The sequence below is a fragment of the Myodes glareolus genome, chromosome 20, assembly GCF_982192425.1.
Source record: "Myodes glareolus chromosome 20, mMyoGla1.1, whole genome shotgun sequence".
Taxonomy (NCBI): Eukaryota; Metazoa; Chordata; class Mammalia; order Rodentia; family Cricetidae; genus Myodes; species Myodes glareolus.
In genome coordinates this window covers 14,917,550-14,939,758 of record NC_142045.1, presented here as the reverse complement: position 1 = coordinate 14,939,758, position 22,209 = coordinate 14,917,550, and the positions used below count along the sequence as shown (strand labels likewise).

Genomic DNA, 22,209 nt, shown 5'->3' with positions numbered 1-22,209 from the left:
TAGCAAAAAGAACTGAGGTAAAGAACTGTGCACTCTTGACAGCATTAAGCAATGCTAAGAAGGCTTCCTCCAGAAAAAGACACATCTTCAACAAATGGTACTAGTCAAACTGGATGGCTGTATGGAAAAGAATCCAAATAGGTCTATATTTAATCACCGTGAAAAACACATCTCAACCCCAAATGGATCAAAGACCTCAACATAAAAAACAGAGACACTGAACCTGAAAGAAATAAAAGTAGGGAAGAGACTCGAACATAGAAAAATACTTTCTGAACAGAGAACCATTAATATCAAAGAGAAATCTAACACTAAGCCAGACTTTATCTACCTTGGTATACTACCTGAAAGATTTACAAGGACAGTAGTGGCACAAAGTTTGTAGAAATAACCAACCAATAACTGCTCTGACTTCAGGTGTACTCCATGAGACAGAAACCGTACTGGATACTGCTGGGGTGACCAAGAACCTTAGAATAGATAGCCCTGGAACATGAAGCAAAAACAAATAGGTGTGGTCTAGATAATATACTAATAAAATGACTCCTAATTATATTCTGCTATACCCATAGGTCAACAAGCTTTTTTCAGCCATCATCAGAGATGCTTCCTTGGGCCGCAGATGAGAACAAATATAAAGACCTAAAGCCAGATAATACGCAGAAACCTTGTAATACTCAGCCCTAAGTGGGATGTCTCTATTCAGTCTCTCTCCTCAGAGTTCAGGGAATCCTGTGAAAGAGGAAAGAGAAAGATGGAAAGGAGGAACCCAAGGAAAGGAGGGTCTCTGAATCAACTGAACAAAGCTCATCTGAACTCCCAGAGACATAAGCAGCCTGCACAGGGTCTGGACGGGCCTCCAGGTCCTCTGTGTATATATTATGCTTTACAGTGTAGTGTTCTTATGTTCAAGAATACAGTGTAGTATTCTTGAGCATGCAAGCTAGTGGTCTCTGACTATTTTGTCATTTTTTTGAGCTCCGTTTTCTTCTGTTCATCTTTCTTGTTCACCTTGGTGTGATAGATTGTGCTTTACTTTTTATATTTTTATTTTGCTTTTAAAAATGAATGAACAAATGCAACCTATCCATTAGGTTAAAGGTTAACAAAGAAACATATTTATATCCATTGGGAGAAGGAAAAATCAGTTTTCTTCAATGGAATAGTACTAGATATATTAAAAGCTTCAGTGCAGCTCATGAGTAGTTAACCAACAAATATTGAACTCCACAGTTTTGTTTAGTTTTGTTTTGTTTTGCGTGTGTGTGTGTGTGTGTGTGTGTGTGTGTGTGTCTGTTTATCTGCCTGGAATGTGTGTCTGCTTTTATTTGGTTACAGTTTGGTGTTAGTTATTTTGTTTCTTTTTTCTTTTCTTATAAGTTGAATAGTGTATTTTGTTTTCTAGGTTTTGAGTGTCTGTTAAATTTTGTGTGTGTGTGTGTGTGTGTATTTGGATTTTGCTTTGATTTTTGACAACAAACTTAAAGTTGGTGGGTAGGAGAAAGGAGATGATCTGGAAAAGCTTGGCAGAGGGCAAGAATATGGTAAAATTATATTTAAATTTTAAAAAGTAAAAAAAAACTGTAAAGCTATAACCCCCATTAATATTGACACTTAACTTATAAAAAAGTCAATAGTTAATGCTTTCAGGTTAATAAAATAGCATCTATCATGATGACATAAAGTAGGAAAGAACCCATTGGGTCTGCAGACCTATAACTCTTTAGTATGCGGATCCAAGGTGTTCCTGACTGGAAAAGGATGTGGGAGAAGGAAGAATTTCTTGAAACTCATAAGTCTCATTTAACACAGTTTAGACAGAGCTATGTGTTAGAAATGTGTGCTATTTTATACAATAAAATATTTACAATAACATTTGGCTACTGTATCATGTTACTATACTATATTCAAAGGTAAGACTTTATGTATGTTTTTTCTTTGGTAATCCCTTTCTGTGTACAGTCCTCAAATAATGATTTCTAAAATAAGTCATCAACTCTAACATTAAGATGGATACAAGTAATAGGTGGTGGTGGTGGCACACACCTCAATTCCAGCACTCGGGAGGCAGAGGCAGATGGAACCCTGTCTCAAAAAGCCAAAAACAAAACAAGACAAAAATGGATATATGTACAAATGGGTTAATGTTATATACTTTCAAATTATAGATGATATTTGGAGATGAATAGGAGACAAATTACATTACTCCAAGTAAATGGATGTGATAAATGTTGGTTTTTAGTTTAAGATGCCTTCTTATTGTAATATAACATTAATCCAAACTGCACAAAAACAGTGTATTCCAAAATATTCTTTGAAGCATGGACCCAGTCTTTGGTGGAAGGAAACTTTTGAGTCTCCCTCCTCTCATTTTGCTATTATTGATGGTAAAATAGTGATTTTCTATGAAATAGCTCTTGGAGTAATGTAAGCTAGACTTTAAATTGTCCCATAATGCAATATGTCCTTTTCAAATAGGTTCTTATTAATGCATCAGATTTTTTGCCTACATTTATATTCTGTTATAAGAACTTCCAGTAATGCTGCAGTTAGCATTTATTGTTTCATCTATTTCTAAGTAAGTCCTCACCTAATTCCTAGGGGAAGAGAGTGCTGAAACAGTAAAAAATTCAAACTGTCAAGATAGGAACAAAATATATCCATGGGGATTTTAGGCTTGGTCTTTCTGCAAAGTCATCAAAATGTTCTGTTAGGGTTAATTATGATAATATACCACAAATAATTATAGAATCGGAGGGTAAGTATATTTTTCTTCAGTCTGGAACCACCACACAAACTATTATCTATCACAAAATCTAATTATATGTCTGATAAGAATTGGAACAGATGGCCAGATGACAGTCCTTCACAAATTTAAATTTATCTCCGTATCGCATGCAGTCTAATATTAGTCCACTCTCTGCCCTTATCTCTGAAACATTCACTAGGATGGCAGTAACATGATAACATGTTAAATTAAAAGTCTGCAACCAAATGCATTTTCTAAGCCTATTTAACGACTGCCCCTAATAATTCATGGCAAATTTATAATACAAGAAAGTGAAAGTATTGCTTCACCTTTGTTCTGTCGCCTCTTAGTGCCAATTCACTGTTTTATCACAGACTACAATATTTTCATTTAAAATTAGGAAATTTCACTATTTCATCATTTTTTCATAATACCATACTTCATAACAATGCATTCCAAGCCCTTTCAGGCTAATGCCACCATTCAGTTTATCTTGAACCAATGAAAGGTTTGAGTTTGGTCTTATGCATGGGGCTCTAGAATGTATATTGTTTATGTTGAAAACACAGGAGTCCATGTGACTACAGGACCCTCTCTCCTGGTTAGATGGCTTAGGAGAACTCTTCAGTCTTCCCCTCAGTTTTTCCATTTTATGTTAAATTACTGAGAGACTGCATGAAAAAAGCAAAACAGAACACACACACAAAGCTTCTATTTGCAAAATAAATGGAAAGACAACTGAGTTATACCAACTACTTTCTGATATGAAAACTAATAAACTAGGAGACAAAAAATACTCGTTTCATGCTATAAATTTTGAAAATACAATAATACTAATAAATTCTTGATTGAGTTATAAAGTTATGATTGTGTATGTGAAGACTCCTCTTTTCATGTGTTTGAGGTGTGTGCTTGCCCATGTGGATACATGTGCAACATCTTGGAATCACAAAATAATTTTCTCATTCTCACATTTGTCAAATTTGTAAGTTCTAATTTTATATTATTGTATAGAAGATTGCCGTCATGGTTTGAACGAGAAAACCTTCCGTAGGCCTGTATACTTAAATACTTGTTCCCTAGCTAGGAAAACTATTTGAAAAGGAGTAGGAAGTGAGGCCTGGTTGGAGGAAGAGTGTCACTGGGAGTAGAGTTAAGTTTCAAAAGAGCACATGATTTTCAGTTAATGATCTCTAACTCATGATCGTCTAGCAGATGTAAGCTCTTAGCAAGTTCATTATTAACTTGCTTGCCTGCCTGCCATGAGGTTCTCCATCAATGAAGGTCATAGACCAAACCCCTTTAAGCTCCACTTCTTAAAAAAAAATCCTTTCTTTTAAAAGTTTACTTCATCATAGTGTCTTAATGCAGCAATAAATAAAATGAAGACAATTCTATATTTCATTGAACAAGGTATGGCTTTAACATTTCAATTAATCTCACCATCTTCACATTTAAACAAATAAGAACTGCCTATAAGTATTTTCGAATTAATATTAAAGCCATATAAACAAAATGTTCACAAATACATTTTCTTTACACTTAATAAATTATTCCTTCTGTGATAAACTTTCATGTACTAAGGCAACACAGCAGTTGAGGAAAATGGTGCACTCTGTTACCATAAACAAATATGTTATGATAGAATTTAAATGATTTAAATGCACTTTGTGAAGTACACTTTTGTCCCCATAATTCTAAAGTAAAAAACAATGATGTGTCAGAACACTTATTTCTAACAAAAAAAATGTGGAAATACAGAACTTTGTTTATGAAGCAAAGAATCAAGATAATCAACTCTGAATTTTTTTTTATTTTCTTGAATATATAATTGAATAATTAATTAGTTCTAAGTCAGGAAAATTAACATCTGTTTATTTTGGGAGAAGAAAACATGTTTAATATAAGATGACAATAAACTTATATATTTTATGCCTAGTAGAAGAAACTTGAATTTTCAAATGGAAAGGACAAATGCAAAAAACTGTTATAATAAAATATTTTAAAATATAATAATGGGGTATGTATACTGAGACTCTCATTTTACAGGGAAAAATATATAATTTAAAAGTGGGGCTAGAAGAAAAGTAGAAGTAAAGCATGTATAACATTACCCATGATTGTCAAATCCTAAATTATAAGATAGCTTCTATTTTCTAATGGCTCTTTTACTAAATTAGACTTGGTATTACTGTTTGGTGTAATAGCACAGCAAGTTTTACTAACATCTGTTTCACTGTATTTCTTTAAAATAAGTAAGTTGTAGAAGTTCCTTGTTAAAATTTTTGGGGTCACTTATACAAACTATCATATCATTAGCAAATCGTAACAGTTTGACTTTTCTTTTCCTGATTTGTATCCCCTTGATCTCCTTTTTGCTGTCTTATTGCTCTAGCTAGAACCTCAGGAACTATATTGAATATTTATGGAGAGAGTGAACAACTTTGTCTTGTTCCTGATTTCAGTGGGATCACTGTGTGGGAAAAAAATGTGAGTTTTTCCCCATTTAGTTTGATGTTGGCTGTTGGCTTTCTGTATATTACCGTTATTATGTTTAGATATGTTCCTAGTATCCCTGCTCAATAAATAAAATGTAAAGAGTTTTCATAAATCTTTGAAAAAAATTATGTTTGGAGTAGGAAAATTATGGAACTCCAATCCTGATTAGTACCCCTTCTAGTGTGTGAGTTACTCCCAGGTGTGTTTAAAAGAAATCTTTAAGTGTAACAGAGAGACGTTTGGGTAGCTGAGTCATATATGTAAAGGTGTGGTGTTGGGCTTCACTTAGGATAGACAGATTAGTAAAGCTTTAATCCCAGTAATCAACATTTGTATAAGTGGACAAAACAAAAACCAGATATTAAAGGTTTTCAACAACCGAGTTGTAGGCATCCCAAACTCAAGCATTTTGAGAAAAGGAAAACTCCAAGGCAAGTCCATGGTTACCATGAATCCTTCTGAAAATAACTTACTGAGATGTTGGAATAATGATCTCAGGTGAAGTAGCGTCATTTCAATGAGAAAAAGAAAGAAATCACAGTTCCAGGTATGTGAAGAACTAGTTGTCTGTGGGGACAGAATTTCAGAGAAGAAGCAGCAAGACATGACGATACCTGAGATTTCTTGAAACGAGTTCCCTGTAGATCTTAGCTGAGTACTGAGTTGAATATATACAAAGTATGAGTGTGAGAACGTAAGAAGAGAAACCACACTATAGGAGAGAAAACAGAAAGGAGGAATTAAGGAGAACTAGAAAAAAAAATTGAGTATGAACTACTGAGCGGTAAAAAACTTTGTTTTATCTCATTAATATTGCATTAATGCTCAATAATTAATTAAGGAGAATACTTACAGTAGGAATAAGGAACTCAATGAGGTATGGAATCTTGTCACCACAAAATACCCTGAAGCCCTATATCTGTAATATCTTCTAGAGTATTGACTTTTTAAATTCAATTTCTACAAAATTGATACAGCTGTAATTTTCTTGACTTTGTATGGACTTCCTATTTTAAAAAACACATGCAACAAACATCTGTGGTTTAATAAGCATCTGCCAAGGGACCATGCGCAGAGGCTGTTTTGCTGACGCAGGCCCTGAGTGGTGCTGCAACCCTTCCAAGTTGGACCAAGTGAAAGGAAGTTCAGTACTATAGGTATGGCTTCTGTTTTGCCATAGCGATAAAATACTTGGCAGAAGAACTTAAGAGAAGGAAGGATGGATTTTGATCCTGATTTCAGGGGGACCATTTCATAGTTGCAGGGTCCCACACAGCTAAGAAGAAAATACTGACACTGACAATGTGCAGTACAGGAGAGCTTTCAAGAAAGACCACAGAAGACTCAGAAATACAACAAATGCTGGCAACTCCCCCATTTTATACTATTTTTAGTCTGTTTTTATCTGAAAATGAGTTGTGCCCACGAGATGGCACATTCCATATTTAGGGTAGATGCTTCTCTTCATTGAACCTATCTGGAACCAATCTTGAGAACACACCTAGAAAAATGCCTCGGCAGTTCCCTATGTGACTCTAAACTCAGGTGAGAACAAATACTAACAGTCAAATCTTTAATAGGAAGTTGGTATGCCAGCTCTCCTTTTCTCTCCTTTCATGTTCTTTCTTTCATGAGGAGAAACTCTCAGGTTTACGACATGCTTCACACCATGACAAAATGCCTTAATGTCGTTCCCAAAGCAACTAAGGCAACTCACATCACACTGTCTGAAACTAGGGGGCCATTTACCTACGCAAGTCTTCCCTGTCAGCTGATTATCTTGGGCGTGTTGTCAGTGATAGAAACCTGACTAGAACACAGCTGTACACCTATCACGGAAGAAAATGAGCTTAAAAAGTTTTGGGTCATGCATTAAGTAAAACTAAACATTCTAGTGAACACACATTCTTCAGATCTTGATAAAATAAGACTTTTCCTGCATATGAGAGAAATTCTATTCCAAGTTTAAAAATCACTGTGGATGATCTTACACTCACATCCATACAGGTATTGCTAAGAAAACTTGGCAATTGGGAGAGAGTGGGGGGCAGAGACACAGAGATATAATAAACAAAGGGAGACAGACAGAGAAACATACTCAGAGGGAACATGAACTTGGGAGGGAAAAGTCCATGCTAGAGAGCCATTGGAAGCAATTGGGGCAGGCTTGATTGGAATGTTTCATAATCTGTCATACAACAAAATATTTAATTTTCAAATGAAGAAAATTAGAGCTGCTTATACTTATGTACTTAGGAATATGTAACAATAAGTAAAAGAAGCAGGGGCCATGAATTTGACAGTGACCAGGAAGGAGTACATGGTGGGGTTAAAGGAAAAAGAATGGAAGGATGAATATCATGCATTATGTTATAATTTTTAAAACTAAAGCATATTGTAAATGCAAAAAGAGAAAATTCGAGAAAAAATAAAATGGGAAAAGAGAAACTGACCTCTAATGACAAAGATTTTGGAAAAAAGATAAAAATGTTAAAGTAATCATTTAAGATATTTAAAAAGCAAAGAATATCTCCTCAAGTAGCAAGCACAACACTCCTAAAGCAAAATAGAAGAATATATATTTTGGAATCAAAACTAATATTAAGTGAAATAAAAAAATAACCAAAAAAAAAAACAAAGGCACAAATAAAGTTTAAGACACAGTGTGCTTGCACAGAAATTGATAGCTAATTTGAAAAATAGAAACACAAGTGTAGTAAAATTAACAAAGATATGGTGCCCTTTGAAGCAATATTAATTAACCCAGCATATGTATAATTAGTTCTAGAAGTAGCTGGATATGAAAGGAGCTCGAGGAATAGTGGATTTAAAAAAAAAAAGGATCAGTGTTTTAAAGGACAAAAAATATCAACTTGGGCATAGTTTTAGAAGCCCACACCATCCATAAATTCATACATTGACATCATAGATGAACTATGGAAAGTCAAATATAAATCAAATATAAAAATAACATTTTAGTGCCAAATAAAACACTTAAGGATTTTTCCTATAAAAGATGACAATATGAATACAGAATTACTTCACATCAAAATAGAAACCAAAAGGAAGTACAAGATTGGAATATGTGGTAGTTTGAATAGATATGGCCCCAAATAGATTCACATGTTTGAATGCTTGGCCAATAACGAGAGGCACTCTTAGGAGGTATGGCCTTGCTGAAGTGGATGTGTGCTTGATGGAGGAAGTGTGTCTCTGTGGGAGCAGGTTTTGAGACCCCAGATGCTCAGATAAGGCCCAGTGTGGCACACAGTCTACTTCTACTTTCTGGATACGATGATGTGGTACTCTCAGCTCATTCTCTAGCACCATATCAGCCTATATGCTGCTATTTTTCCCACTGTGGATTTAGTCTCTGAACTTTAAACCAGGTCCAATTAAATGTTTTCCTTTATAAGAGTTGTCATGGTCATGGTGTCTTTTCACAGCAATAAAAACCTTAACTGAGCCATAATGCGTCTTCAAACTGATCAACTAAATAAGAAAGTAAATCAAACAAACCAAAAAGAATTGGATATTCTCAAAAATATTGCTCAGTGGGAGCAAAACATTTGTAAATTCCCAATAAAAGAAAACTGGAAGCATTTATATTAAATCAATCTATACAATGAGATAGTCTAGAAAGCATTCTTTGGTTTACCAGACAATAATGTACTGGAGCCTTTGAATCTATGTGAAATTATAAAGAAGCATTAAAATTGAGCATATTTGAATAAATATAAAAAACTGTTCCCATTTTCTTTTATACATTTACATATATACAAATAACTATTTAAGATACATAGCATTTAATAAAAGTCTCAAACATTCTTGTGAACATATAAGTAGAATAAAGAAAAAGCAGTGAATACATAACACTATATGTTTCTTGCATTTGTGAATTTATGAGAATGTATGGAAATTATTAAGATGAATTGTTAGAAGGAATTATTCATTTGAAATGCTATTGTGAATTTGAAATGGAACCAAAGTTTAATATAATCAAACAGTTATCAGAAACAACTGTTTTCCCTAAAGCAATCATGAAAGAAAAATCCAAGAACCAATTAAGTCAACAGAAAATAAAATGAAATATTTAAAAACATTTACTAAATTCAAATAAGCTACAAAGAAATAATGTGGATGGATAATTAATAAAAAATAGGTATAGATTCAGCTAAATTAATGATTACATTAACTGAAAAATAAAATAGTCACACTGTATGAAAGGCTATTTTTAAGACTTGACTATGCCCTGTGTTATTAAATATTTATTCATTTTTAGCATGTACGAGTGTGTGCTGGCATGCATGTATTTACACACATGTGTTCCAGTACCCATCAGTAATAGAAGGAATGAGAGTTACAAGCAGGTGTGAGCTTCTTGATTTAGAGGCTAGGAATTGAACCTGGATTCCGTAAATGAGCTGTAAGAGTTCTCAGCTACTGAGTCATCTCTCCAGACTCCAAGTAAATGTTTTTTTTAAAATATACAGATAGATTGAAAATTAAAGGATACCACAAAATATGCTAAGAATCCAAATAGCTTGACATATCTCAGTACTAAACAAAACAGACTCAAAAAAGTATTTGATAGTAGTAAACAGTCAACCAGAGATATACATTAATGAACGTTCAATGAGCTTGTAGCACAGATTTATACTCTAAAAGGAAAATTACTAATAAAAACAATGTTTTGTCCTTTGCCTCTGCTATCACTGGTATTAATAAGTGAATACCATTCCACTGTACAAAATACACATATGCACAGCAACACACTTACACCATAAAATAAAAATAAATAAATCTAAAAACTCATAGCTACAAGGTCAATGACTAGAAAGAATAAATGGTCTTCACATTCAGTTATATTTATATAGATTTTGTCACCTGTCTTTCAAGGTTAATTAAATAGGCAAAGAAGTTGGGTTTTTTTCCTAAGAAAATGGAGAATCTGAATATAATATGGAAAATAATTAAATTCAGATTTTCTGTGCTTTAAACAATCAAAAACTTCACTTAATAACTCAAAATCAAGATTGAGGGTAGAAGAAAACATTAAGACACCCAGACAATATTCACGAAATCCTTGTTAAATAAATTTGACTTACACAGACTGTTGTAATTTTAACCACGGTGTTTAAGAGATCTTGCTGATCTTATGGAGGAACTGAATTTGTTCCCCAGTACAACATCAGGTAGCTCCCAACAACCTGTCCCACCAGTTCTAAAAGGCCCTATGCCTCTGACGTGTATAGGCAGCTGAATCTTGTGCTCAAACACATAATACAGGTATATACATATTTTATATGTAAATTGTTACTCATAAGCATGTCCTCTCTTACACACACACACACACAGAGAGAGAGAGAGAGAGAGAGAGAGAGAGAGAGAGAGAGAGAGAGAGAGAGAGAGCATGCACACTAAACAACCATGAGATGATCCTGGTGCAGAACTATAATACTTTAAAAAATAAAGCTGATTATTCCAAGCTTCCTTGAAGATACAGAGTATTGATTGGGTTAGCATACCAGCAATCCCTATTCCTGTGTTCCTTCATTCCCTAAAGGGGATAATACAGTACAACATATTATACAAAGACATCTTTTCATAATATTCCCTAGCAAAACATGCTTATAGATAGGTTATTGAAATGTATTATGATCTGTGAGAACAGAAGCCTGCGTGTCAAAAGGAGAAGTGGGCTGAGGAGTTGGTTATGTGATTAAAAGCATTTCTTACTCTTCCAAAGGTCCTGAGTTCAGTTCCGAATACTCACATGGTAGCTGATACGTGGCTGTAACTGCAGTTCCTGGATTTATACACTTGTGGCCTCCAAGATAACCAGGTATATGCAGGACATATAAATACACACACACACACACACACACACACACACACACACACACACACACACACACGTTGAGTTGTTGGTCTGGTTACAGGCATGTTGGACAAATCAAAAGTTGTCAGACTGAAGTTTATGCAGTGTACTGAGCAAGCATGAAAAAATAAATGAGAAAAAGAGCCATGCAAAAAGAACAGTGCTACTGGATGATGAATTATAGAGATTAGTCAAAGTTTATTGAACTAGGTATGAAAATTATATACCAATGAAGCTCATAAGCAACCCACATATAGTTAACGAACATGTAAGAGTAATTGACTGGAACTGTGGTGGAAACATGAAATTCTTCTTCCTAAATGATAATCACAGCTTCAAATCCTACTCCACCTCTCTTTACTCTCTTTAATATAGGCTAGGACATGAAGATTAATAGAAAGAAAAGACCTCAGATCTCCTGATAGAATGGGTGTAAAATTTTAAAGAGCCACAGCCTACTTTTCTACTGGGCCAAAATTATCTCAGGGCCTATACCTTTAAGTCTGTTGGACAGAGAAAAGCCTGGCTCAAGTTTGAAGGATAGTCTCAAAGCTACCAAGTGAGGATGAGACAGCAAAATCTAGATAGATGCCTCTACATCCAGAGGAAGGGCTTGGCTGTCTCCCATTGGCTGGAGGTACCTCTGTATCACATGACGTCACTTAACCTGATGCTTACAGTAATAAACTAAGTTCCTGCTTTGACTTGACTCCCTATCACTACTGATCGTCCTGAGTTTTGGGGCTTTGGATCTGATTGTCTTGCACCATGGGACTACAGAATGGGTGGATAGCACACTCACTTTTCCCCTTGGAATCAGGGGCTGAGGCCTAGAACTTTCCCTTCCTTGAAAACACATATTGGGAGTGTGGGAAAAATAGGCTATCACATGTTCTCGACCTTGGTGTGTCTAACATTTTGAAATATTAAGGGTTTGTTTGGTGTTCTAGGCATTATATCATACTTTTTGCTACCCCAAAATGGGCTCCAGACAGAGTCAAGTGTCCGCCAAGTCCAGCAGGGTGGTATATAAGGCAAATTGTCTAAACTTGAGAAGTGTAGAATCAAAGCATGTTTAAAGTAGCACTTGGTTCCTTTACCTCTGCTGAAAGTCACTTAATATTATCACTTGTTAATATTATCATTCATTTCAAAGCAAGCATGACATCTTCCTTTGTTCAACTAAAAATATGGACTCTGAGGAGAATTGCCTTAACAGTGAAATCTATTGTGTGGATATTCTACTTTGTAACTTTGTAAGGCTATTTTAAAGTTTTGTAATTTGTTTTATAAATATCATTTTATAAGTTTCACATTATAATTAATAAGCCAACCTTCATTTATTCCCCAGGAAAACTCACTCATCAGAAATGTACTTAGTTAGGGTTAAACTATTCCATTAAATGTCAAAGACTCTCTGCTTTGATCTGAGGCTATATATCATAAATAAGATATTAGATATATTCTATTAATACTGTTAATGGGAACAGGGAATTATTATGTTATTATTAACGTGAAAATATGAACTGTTTTACAATTTGCAGACATCAACGTCATGAGTTGATTTGAAGACCAGCTTGAGCTATATAGGGAAAGCCTATCTTAAAGATTAGAAGAAAAAAGGGGGGGAGGTAAATTCAAAGAGATTGTACATGCTTCTAGGCTTATGATGGAGTAAACCTAGACTCATCTTACGATGGAGCAGGCAACACTGAAAATAGACTTAGAGAAGCTAGTTTAGCTTAACAAGGTAGAATGTCAGGGCAGCTGGCTGCTTTGCTACTAAGTGTGTTGGCTGAGGCTGAGTTCTCATTGCCATGGATATCCAACATCCTGAGAAACTATAATTCCTCACATTGCTAATCCAGGAAAAGATAGATCCAAAGTATGATTTCTAGTGAACACTATCAACTCCAAAAGATCCCACTGAAGACAAAGCCCAAGTGGACCCATTTGCAACTAGGCGTAGCCTATATTTTATTAAGAGTCCAGAACAGCATCACAAAGATAAGATGAAAGCTAGCCACAAAACTCTTCCAATAGGACAACAATTTAGATAAACATGAGCGACCTCAAGAGTCAAGTGAAGCAGTTTATCTAAAAGGTCTGATAGAATCTTCTAGAACTATACTGCTAAACACTGGTACTATGAGACTTGAGAATAAGGGGTGAGGGTAGAACTATCTCACCTTCTTGCCCCATTCATATTCCTAAGAGGGACATGTTTACTCCTCTGCCTGATGTCACTGTTCAAGGCTATAGACAGTGAGAAGACATATTCTTTCTCTTTCTTAAACCTAGTGACCTGAACAAATGTGTGGGTGGGAAAGTATTTTCACTATTGTAATTCTGATACAAACATTTATTTCCAAACTTTGGCTAACATCGTTAAAGTGTTTTTGCAACGTTTTGGAAATGAAGTAAAAAAAAAATAGTTAACAGAAAAATTTTCCGGTAATTTTTCTTACGCATTGAGAAACAAAGAGCTCAAACTCAACATATAATGATATACAAAGGCAGCTTGGCTACTAAGAGAAAATACTTGCAATGTTTTCATGCTTCTAATGAAGTCTGCAGTAGAGGTCAAGCCAAGCGTAGCAAAACAAAACCAGGCAATGATTATAGAAATCACCACTTACCCGTATTTTGCAAAATTTGCCCAAAATTTCATTATGGAACGACTCAAAATTTCCTCAGCTCTCGTATAATTCGCTCCTCTGTCCAGAGGTAAACCAAAGACAAATTCGATTTCAGAGCCGTGCATCACCCCCATCCATTCAGGCCAAGGAACTTTGGAAGACCGGTGTTCAAAATAGTAGAAAAAGGCATTATTTTCAAGGTCTGAAAATGTCTTGGTAAACTCCAGAGCAGGGCAGATGAGATTGTAATCTCCAATTACATCGTCAAAAGCCTCCCGGTAGACTTCCGGTGTCTGGTCACCTAACCAATCCACATAGTAAAAAAGGATTGCTTCCTTTCCCAAGCTGCTCACATTTGGGAAATACATATCTAAACCTTCTTGAAATTCCCTCTGAGTAATGAGACTGTCATTGTCTTTGCTGAAGCCAGGAGCCCCATACACTAGAAAAGATGATCCTTCATCTTTGTTAACGCCCACTAAAATCTGAGTATTTTTCACTTGTCCGAGTTGGAGCAGTGTGTGGGGTGTATCAGTGAGAAAATCACCATCCACTGTTGGACCAAAATAAATCGATAAGAGGGAATCAGTGGGGAGAATGAACCTTTCATTCAGAAGAATTTCCTCAGGGTCTTTATTTTGAAGGCATTTAATCATCTCCGTCTCATTCTCCTTTGAGCAGCCAGTAAATTCAGCTAAGGTCCAAGTTCGGTTTCTGGCTTCCTCCGGAGACATTACTGCCCAGGGGGCATTAGAGGATCCACTTTCCAGAATGGCTCTGGTAAACAAAGGGTAACTTTGGGGACAAAGCAAATGAAAGTTCACCGAGGCTGCTCCAGCACTTTCGCCAAAAAGCGTTACACTTTTAGGATTCCCTCCGAAGGCAGCTATGTTTCTTTGGACCCAGTGAAGTGCCAGCTGTTGATCAAACAAGCCCATGTTCCCTGGAGCCTCAGAGTTTCCTGGTAAAGCTAGAAATCCTAGGGCACCTACCCTGTAGTTCATTGAAACTACAATAACTCTTTCAACCCGAGCTAGAAATTTCCCGTCATAAACAGGTAGAGAGGATGTCCCAGTTTGAAAGCCACCACCATAAATCCATACCATGACGGTGGCATTTTTCGGTTTAGGTGATGGAATCCAAACATTCAGATACAAGCAGTCTTCACTGAGGTTCGTGTTCGGATTCCACATTTCTGCCCCCTGGAAACCAGGGAAGGCTTGATCTATATTCTGATAACATGAATTCGCATATTTGGTGGCATTCTGGATGCCAGACCACTTGTTTAAGGGTTGTGGCTTTTTGAATCTTAGCCTACCAAGAGGAGGCTGTGCGTAGGGAATCCCGAGAAAGGCAGTCACTGCACCACCGAGAACAGGTAGGCTCAGTCCCCGAACTCTACCAGCCTTGGTTGTGACTATGAAGTCTTCTTCAGCGTGTGTCTTCCCAAAAACCACGCAGAGAAGAAAAATGCACAGGAGGAAGTGGGTCTCTGTGACGGTGGTGCCCCGGAAATGCATGCTGATTTCTAAGAGAAAAGTAAGCAAAAGGGTTCAACAGTCTTGTAGATGCTGTGTTATGGCCCAATGACGATTAGTCACTAAAATACAGTAGTTTCTAATTACCCTAAACTTAAAAGACCTAATGAATATGTTACCAAACCTTGGATATGTATAAGTACTAAGAAGAAAATGAATTGCTAACCACTTAGAAGAAAAAAAAAAAACATAGCAAGCAATTATATATGATCTTGCCTTGGAGGAAAAAAAAACATTTTTAAGAATGCGTAAGAAGTTTTAGCCTGTAGTTTGTCCCAGGTGTGTATGCTATCATTCACTACACATGGCCACATTAAATGTGGACTAGCTATGAGTGGACATGTCAGAAGTAATTTCTACGTGACTGGAGGGGAAAACACAATTGTTTTCTGAAATAGCATGGCTGAATGACAGAAGTCAGTTAAGAACATTGAGAAATCTGGAGGCACTGATCATGTACTGTCTTCCTGTATTCCATGTTTTTTTTTTTTATAGCCACCCCCCACTTTTAAGATTTATACAATTTTGGTTTGTTTCAAAAGAAAATTAAGACAATTTATTTGCAGAATGTTAAGAATTAAGTAAATGTACTTTAGTTACAAATATCAGCACTAACAAGCCAGTTTTTTTCCTCTGGCTATTAAACACAGGTTGCTGAGCTGTATTACCCGTAGGTTTCACGGAAGTTCTCTCAATTTATTTGATAACAATGAGAATTTTCTGCTAGAATCACAATCTACTTGGTGAGAGACCCAGGTGATATTTATGTTAGAGATGACATTGGTTAGACAGAAAGTTTACAAGGCTAACAACAAATAATTTGTAAACTGATTGAAGCACACATAAAGTAGTTAACTATATTTGCTAGCAAAGTCATGGATACTCATGCTTTTTTATGGTGTACACAAGTCATCGAAATCAGAGGACCCAGTGCTGAGAAATGACTGGAATAAGTGGAAGAGGAAAGAGTGATCTTTGAAAACTACAAAATGAAGTGTATCTAATATTGTAGTTAGGTAATATTTATTTACAGTCATATGAAGACTCTTTTGTCTGGTGACAGTGTTATTACAATTCATAACATAAAAATCAGTTTCTTTGAAATAAAACATTCCAAACTCCAGGTGATGAAAAGGATAAAGAAAATGTCATTAAAAAGGAATCGATGTTCATTTATATAGTTTCAAGAAACACAATTAAAATATTCGTTACCAGACACTGGCTTCCATCCACATAACAATGGCCAGCACTAGCAAATGCACAGCCCTCCTGTAACCTTTTGTAATGCACTAGTTTTAAATTTCACCTGCCTGCTCTGGAAGTCAATCCTTCCATCACCAACCATTTCCTATGACTTTCTGCATGTATAATCAAGTTTGTTTTGCTAGGCCATGAGAAAGAAACAGATGTGAGACCTATGTTCCCTGACCATGAAGAATATCTTTTTTTATTTTACTTACATTTGTTTTAATTGTGAGGTGGGACACTTGTGCCACAGTATAAGTCGAAGATCAGAAGACAGCTCAGAATTTCTTCTCTTGTTCCACCCTTTATCCGTCAAACCACCTTCCCACACTTTATACCTAGAAGATGCTAATTTTAAATCAGTATCATTTACCCCTGCTCACAAGAAATCTAGCAATCAAATTCCAATGAATACACAAATAAAATAAGCCATAATGGCAACATTTACTTTTCAACCGAATACTTTATGACTACATCTCTGTATAATTTTATTAATATCTATATCTATCCAAACTAAACTGCTTTCATGTAAATAAGTCTTATAAGTTCATTGCTATGGCAATAAGTTCAGGTTTTAAAATGAAGTCACAGTTTTCTTTTTGTTTTTTTTAATGTCCTTTTGATACAATTGGGTATGTGCTAAGACTCATTAAATGTATTGTTAAAACATACTATGATAAGTTTCATGGGACATTTAAATAGTGTACTCACAGTAAGTGTAATTTCTAAATAATGATAATCAAACATACAATGATAATGTAGAGGTCTGGGAACTTGACAGGTACTGAGACAATTTAATATTTGGACAGGAGGTAATGTACTGATTACTCTTCTTTGTGGCTTTCTCTACATTTTCCCTGATAATGACAAAACCTTTTCTCTTCAATAAAGAGAAGAGAAAAGCCATGTGGAGTTTTTGTTTGTTTGTTTGGTTGGTTGGTTGGTTTGGTTTGGTTTGTTTTATTGTCATTTTTGAAAATCAGTTTTGCCAAGAGAAAATAACAAGGTTCTGGACCTGTCTGTTCTAAGCATATTTCAGTAAGCTAGCCTAGGACCTCTGGCTGTTGTCTCTGGGTGTGTGACCTGTAGAGCAGGTTCTTGCCCTGTCCATTGTATGGATGATCTGGGCTATTTTTCTTAAGTTTTGCTGAAATATTATCTTATAAAGATCAAATTAAATGCTAATAATTTCAATTTCTAGCAATTTTTGATAACTTAAACTTTTGTTTAGCATTTAGGGATCTGCCACCATTGGTACAGGACTTTCTCAACAACCAGGACTTTTGTTCAGAAACCCAACCCCCACAATAAAAATTCAGGTGTGGTGGTGCCCCTCTGTGACCAAGACAACTCAGGTGCAGGGAAAGGAGGAGATCCTAGGGACTTGCTTAGGCAAACTGTCAAGAAGAATCTGTGAAACTTGGGTCTGTAGGAGACCCATTCTGTAAGGAATGTGGAAGGCAATCAAAGAAGACAGTTGATGTCAACCTCTTGCCTCCACCAACCAACTGAGCATGCCTGAGGACACAAATGCACTAACAGACACACTGTACACAAACACATACAGACGGACATGTGAACAATTACACACACACACACACAAACATTTCTTCAGCAGTTCCTTGTAAAGTAAATACAACTACCTTTATTGTTATTTGCTGGGAATATATGTACCAACTATGGTAATTTTATAATATTCTAAAACAGCTGCTCTCACCCAGTGGTTCCATGGTATCTATATTAATAGAGCTTTTCGTCTTGTGAGTTAATATTCATTTTCCTCCAAATGGACCTTAAATTTCCAGAGAACTGTTTATATGAATTAGAATCATATTCTCAATAATGACGCCTATGAGACTTTCTTGTATGTAATGTAAAGTATACCATTAGAAACAATTGCCGCAAGTATACATAATGTTAAGATGGCAGTTCAGTTCTTTCTCCTGAATTACCCACGAAGAAGTTATACACCATATCAGTAAATCTGCAGTGCTAAAAGGAAAAGGCAGTCGCTCCCACATTCAGTACAGTCTAAATGTGCTACATTTAAATCAACATTATTTGCATAATCTGACATAATTCCATGGTACTCTGCACTTTTATACTAAAGACATACTTTAATATGTATCATCATCACACAAACAATCAAAACAAATAAATAAACAAGCCTTCAAAATTAATTCATTAGCTGATTCTTAATTATGATTTAGATTCTATAAAACTCCATTGCGTCTCTCAAATTGTGGTACAACTGGCAACTGCTAAAAAATAAAACATTAAACTCAGGGAAATGTGCTTATAAAAAAATGAAACAAACTTTCACACTGAATACAGTTATCTTAATGTAGATAAGCTCATTCCTTGAAATGGCAGTTAATATTTACAAAGATTAGGAGACTTTACTCATGAGGCCAAAGTAAAGAGGTGATCAAGGTGGGGAAAAGAAAGTACCTTAACTAAGGAATTCAAGTTTAACAAATGCTACCTGATAGCAAATTTTACTGCTAACATTTTACAAATCCTAAACTTTTTAAAATTTTAACTTTTAAAGTAAAAAGGGTAAAGGGTAAATCACCTCTTTTAAAAAAAATTCAAATTTGAAATCTAAATTTCCCAGACACTTTTATGAGAAAATATACAATGTCATTATACTTTAATATGTATATTTTAAAATTATTTATATTTAAAAAGCTATTTATTATCACTTACTTTTATAAATGATTTGTTTGTGAAAAATTTAAAGTAATGGAAAAATGTTACAAAAAGGTCTAAAATGCTCTCAATATTGTTCTCTAGGTATTGTATACCTGTCTTAAAAATATCACTAAAATTAGTGGATCCTATTTGGAAATGGTGATTTTTTAAATGTGTTGGAAAAGTGCGGTCAAGATTACACTAGAAAGATCCAGGAGCAGTATTAGAATTCTATTTGACTAAAAGAGCTAAGTCCTTATGCCAAATCCAGTACTGTTTTGTTTCAGGCTAAGAAAAGCAGATTTTTGTGGAAATCTGTTCATAAGTGGACTATAGCACGATCTTCCACAGAGTTTTGATGTCTGCTAAGACATCCAAGTAGACAGAAGATGACATGAGTTTGGAGAACTCAAGATCTATTCCTGACCAAAGTCTCAATGAATACTCACAAGATTATATTAATAAACCGAATATTAACTTATTAGATTTGCTGGGTTTTCTTTGGAAGCTGCATTTTCTCTGCTTGCTAATATTTACTGACATTTACCATCTGTGGCTGTGATGGCCTGGTAGAGTTAAAACTGAAAAGAGACACTTGTTTTCTCAGTAACTATACTGCCAAAACAATGGAACCCAGAGAAATAGAAATTTCCCCAGAAATTTCTTATAAGAAGAAAAGTACATTCTTGAGAGAGATTCATTCAATTCCAACAACTTGTGGGAACACCTTGCAGGATGAGATTGAAGCCAAGACAAAGATGGCTCAATGCTACGAGGTACCACCCTTTAACCAGGATGTGTTGGATGGGCACATTGCTGGGTCACTGTTTAAACTTTAATCTCACTTCAAGCCATAAAGAGGGTCTGTGGGCTACGGAAGGGAAGTCTTTGTCACTTTTCCCAATGTGGTCACAATGAATACGTGTCCCTTTTCTGCTTTCCAGTATTAGTTTAGTTCTTTTAATTTGTTTAATAAGGACCTGTGTGGCCAAACCTGGCTTCAGGCAAAGGCTGTGGCCTCCAGATTTGATAACAACAGAGACAATCGATTTCAGTAAGAAGCAGCAGACTTTGGCAAAATGTCAAAACAAAGACAAGGATGAAATGTAAACTGCATTATCACTTGTAACCAAGTAATGAATCAAATTGAAGGCTAAATTTATAAAGGCAAATATATTCAAGACCCTATAAGATCTTCTTCACTTATCTATTATAAAAATATAATGTGAAATAGGTTTCAGATGTTTGTCCTAAAATTAAAAATGCTGGATATTATATACCAACAAATATAACACAAATCGAAGAATAAAGCATGCCTTTTCAAATCTAGCTAGACATTAGATTTGGCATCCTAAAGCAATGGTCTTTTGTCTACGAGAACTCTAGAGTTATGAGTCAAATCATTAAGATACATGTTAAAAGAATGCTAACTTCAAATATGATTTTATCAAAATAAATTGTAGTCATATTTATTATAAATATTCTATATTCTATAGTCTATATAAGGAAACATTGTGTCTTCTAATTGGAATACATTCTTACAAATAAAGAGTACCTGCTTATGAAAAAAATGTATAGCCCATAGAAATCTGATAAAATAATTTTGTTTATATTTCAATTTCCTTTTGGCCTCATAAATTTTATAGGCAATAACTCAAGGAAATCTGATGCCCTAAAAATGATGTCAGGTTTCCAAAAATCTAGGAGAATCCGAAACTTTCTATTTTTTTTTTTAGTATTCCTATATATAATAAAACAATGGAAACATAAAATATTTTACTCCAGATTAAACATTCAAAAGTGGTCAATAATGGAGGAAGGGCTATTTGTAGATCAAATTAGGAAATAGATTTTTTTAGACATAAAAGGAACTACTGCTTTCTGCTTGCCAGCTGATGTTGCAAAAGTTTCAAAGGACAAAATGTTGAGTAACAAAAGTTAAGTAATAAGAGAAAATACATTGTCATTGCAAAACAGATGATATTGGAAATAAGTCAAGGTTGCCCAAACAGTGCTTTTGTTGTTAAGAATAAGGTAGTTAATCCTGCATTAAAGAGTAACCATAGCCCTAAATAAGTCTCCTTAGAGAGAGCATAAATAAATAAAGGAGAAAGACTCCACAGGTGCCGTATCTCCTCAAGCAAAGTTAAACAAATTCGGCATAGCCTCTGCAACGAAAGGAATTGAATTTGTGATTCTGGATTAATAGAAAACTCTGATGCAGTGCCTGCTAGCCAGTCTCCTCGGTCTCACTAGCTAGCTAGTCAGGGACTATTCCCAAAGGAGCAGCATAGGGGCTCCGCACACGCTGAAGAATTCGCCTTTCTGTCTCAACCAGTTCTACACCGGAACCTTCTCACCAGGGGTGCCAATTCTGAGCAACTCACCGGAATCTGTGTAGAAAAGGATGCTGCGGAGTTTGCAAAGTGGCAATCATGTAACACTTCGGGGAAAGGCGGGATGCAGCAGCCGCTCCGCCTGTGAACTGCACAGCGCTGACATTCAGTCAACTCTTACTGACAAAGCTCGCGAGAGCTGGCAGCAGCAACTTGATCTGGCACTGGCTCTGCTTTCCCGACTGACATCTGTTCAGAGACTAATGGCAGGAGTACCGTGCTCACGCCTTCAGAGACTGCTGGGGGTCTGCCCCTACCATCACACACAGGATTGCTGGAAAGAAGCAAGGGCGGGGAGGCGCCTCGCAATCGAAAATGAGCGAGTTACTCTGTCCTAGCTTCAAAGTTTCCTGTTTTGCTTTGTTTTGTTTGGATTCCACGGAAGAGTTTTACAGCAATGAACACTGTCTACACTGTTCTAAAGAAATGTGCTGGAAGCCGGTGTCCCTTTCATCTGTGACAAATCGTGCCGTCATAAAGCATCATAAAAAAAGAAAATAGGAAATAAAACAAACAATCTAGATGTAAACTCTGAAAATCAAAAGATTGTTTACTTTCCGGCCTTGTT

At 35.6% G+C, this 22,209-nt stretch overlaps 1 protein-coding gene across 3 annotated transcripts in view; it reads right to left on the bottom strand.

The window, feature by feature from the left end:
* Bche (butyrylcholinesterase) overlaps positions 1 to 21,929 on the bottom strand; it is a 66,585-nt gene extending 44,656 nt beyond the window's left edge. Inside the window, exons 1-3 of one of the 3 annotated variants that reach the window (XM_048424552.3) lie at positions 21,633 to 21,928; positions 16,767 to 16,899; positions 13,769 to 15,296 (exon numbers count right to left, since the gene is read on the bottom strand). In XM_048424552.3, the coding sequence (XP_048280509.3) occupies positions 13,769 to 15,288 (1,520 nt within the window). In that variant the 5' untranslated portion in view covers positions 15,289 to 15,296; positions 16,767 to 16,899; positions 21,633 to 21,928. Of the gene's footprint in view, positions 1 to 13,768; positions 15,297 to 16,766; positions 16,900 to 21,632 lie in introns of all 3 variants that reach the window. The other 2 variants (XM_048424551.3, XM_048424554.3) reach the window with 2 other exon arrangements.
* Positions 21,930 to 22,209: the final 280 nt, after the last annotated feature.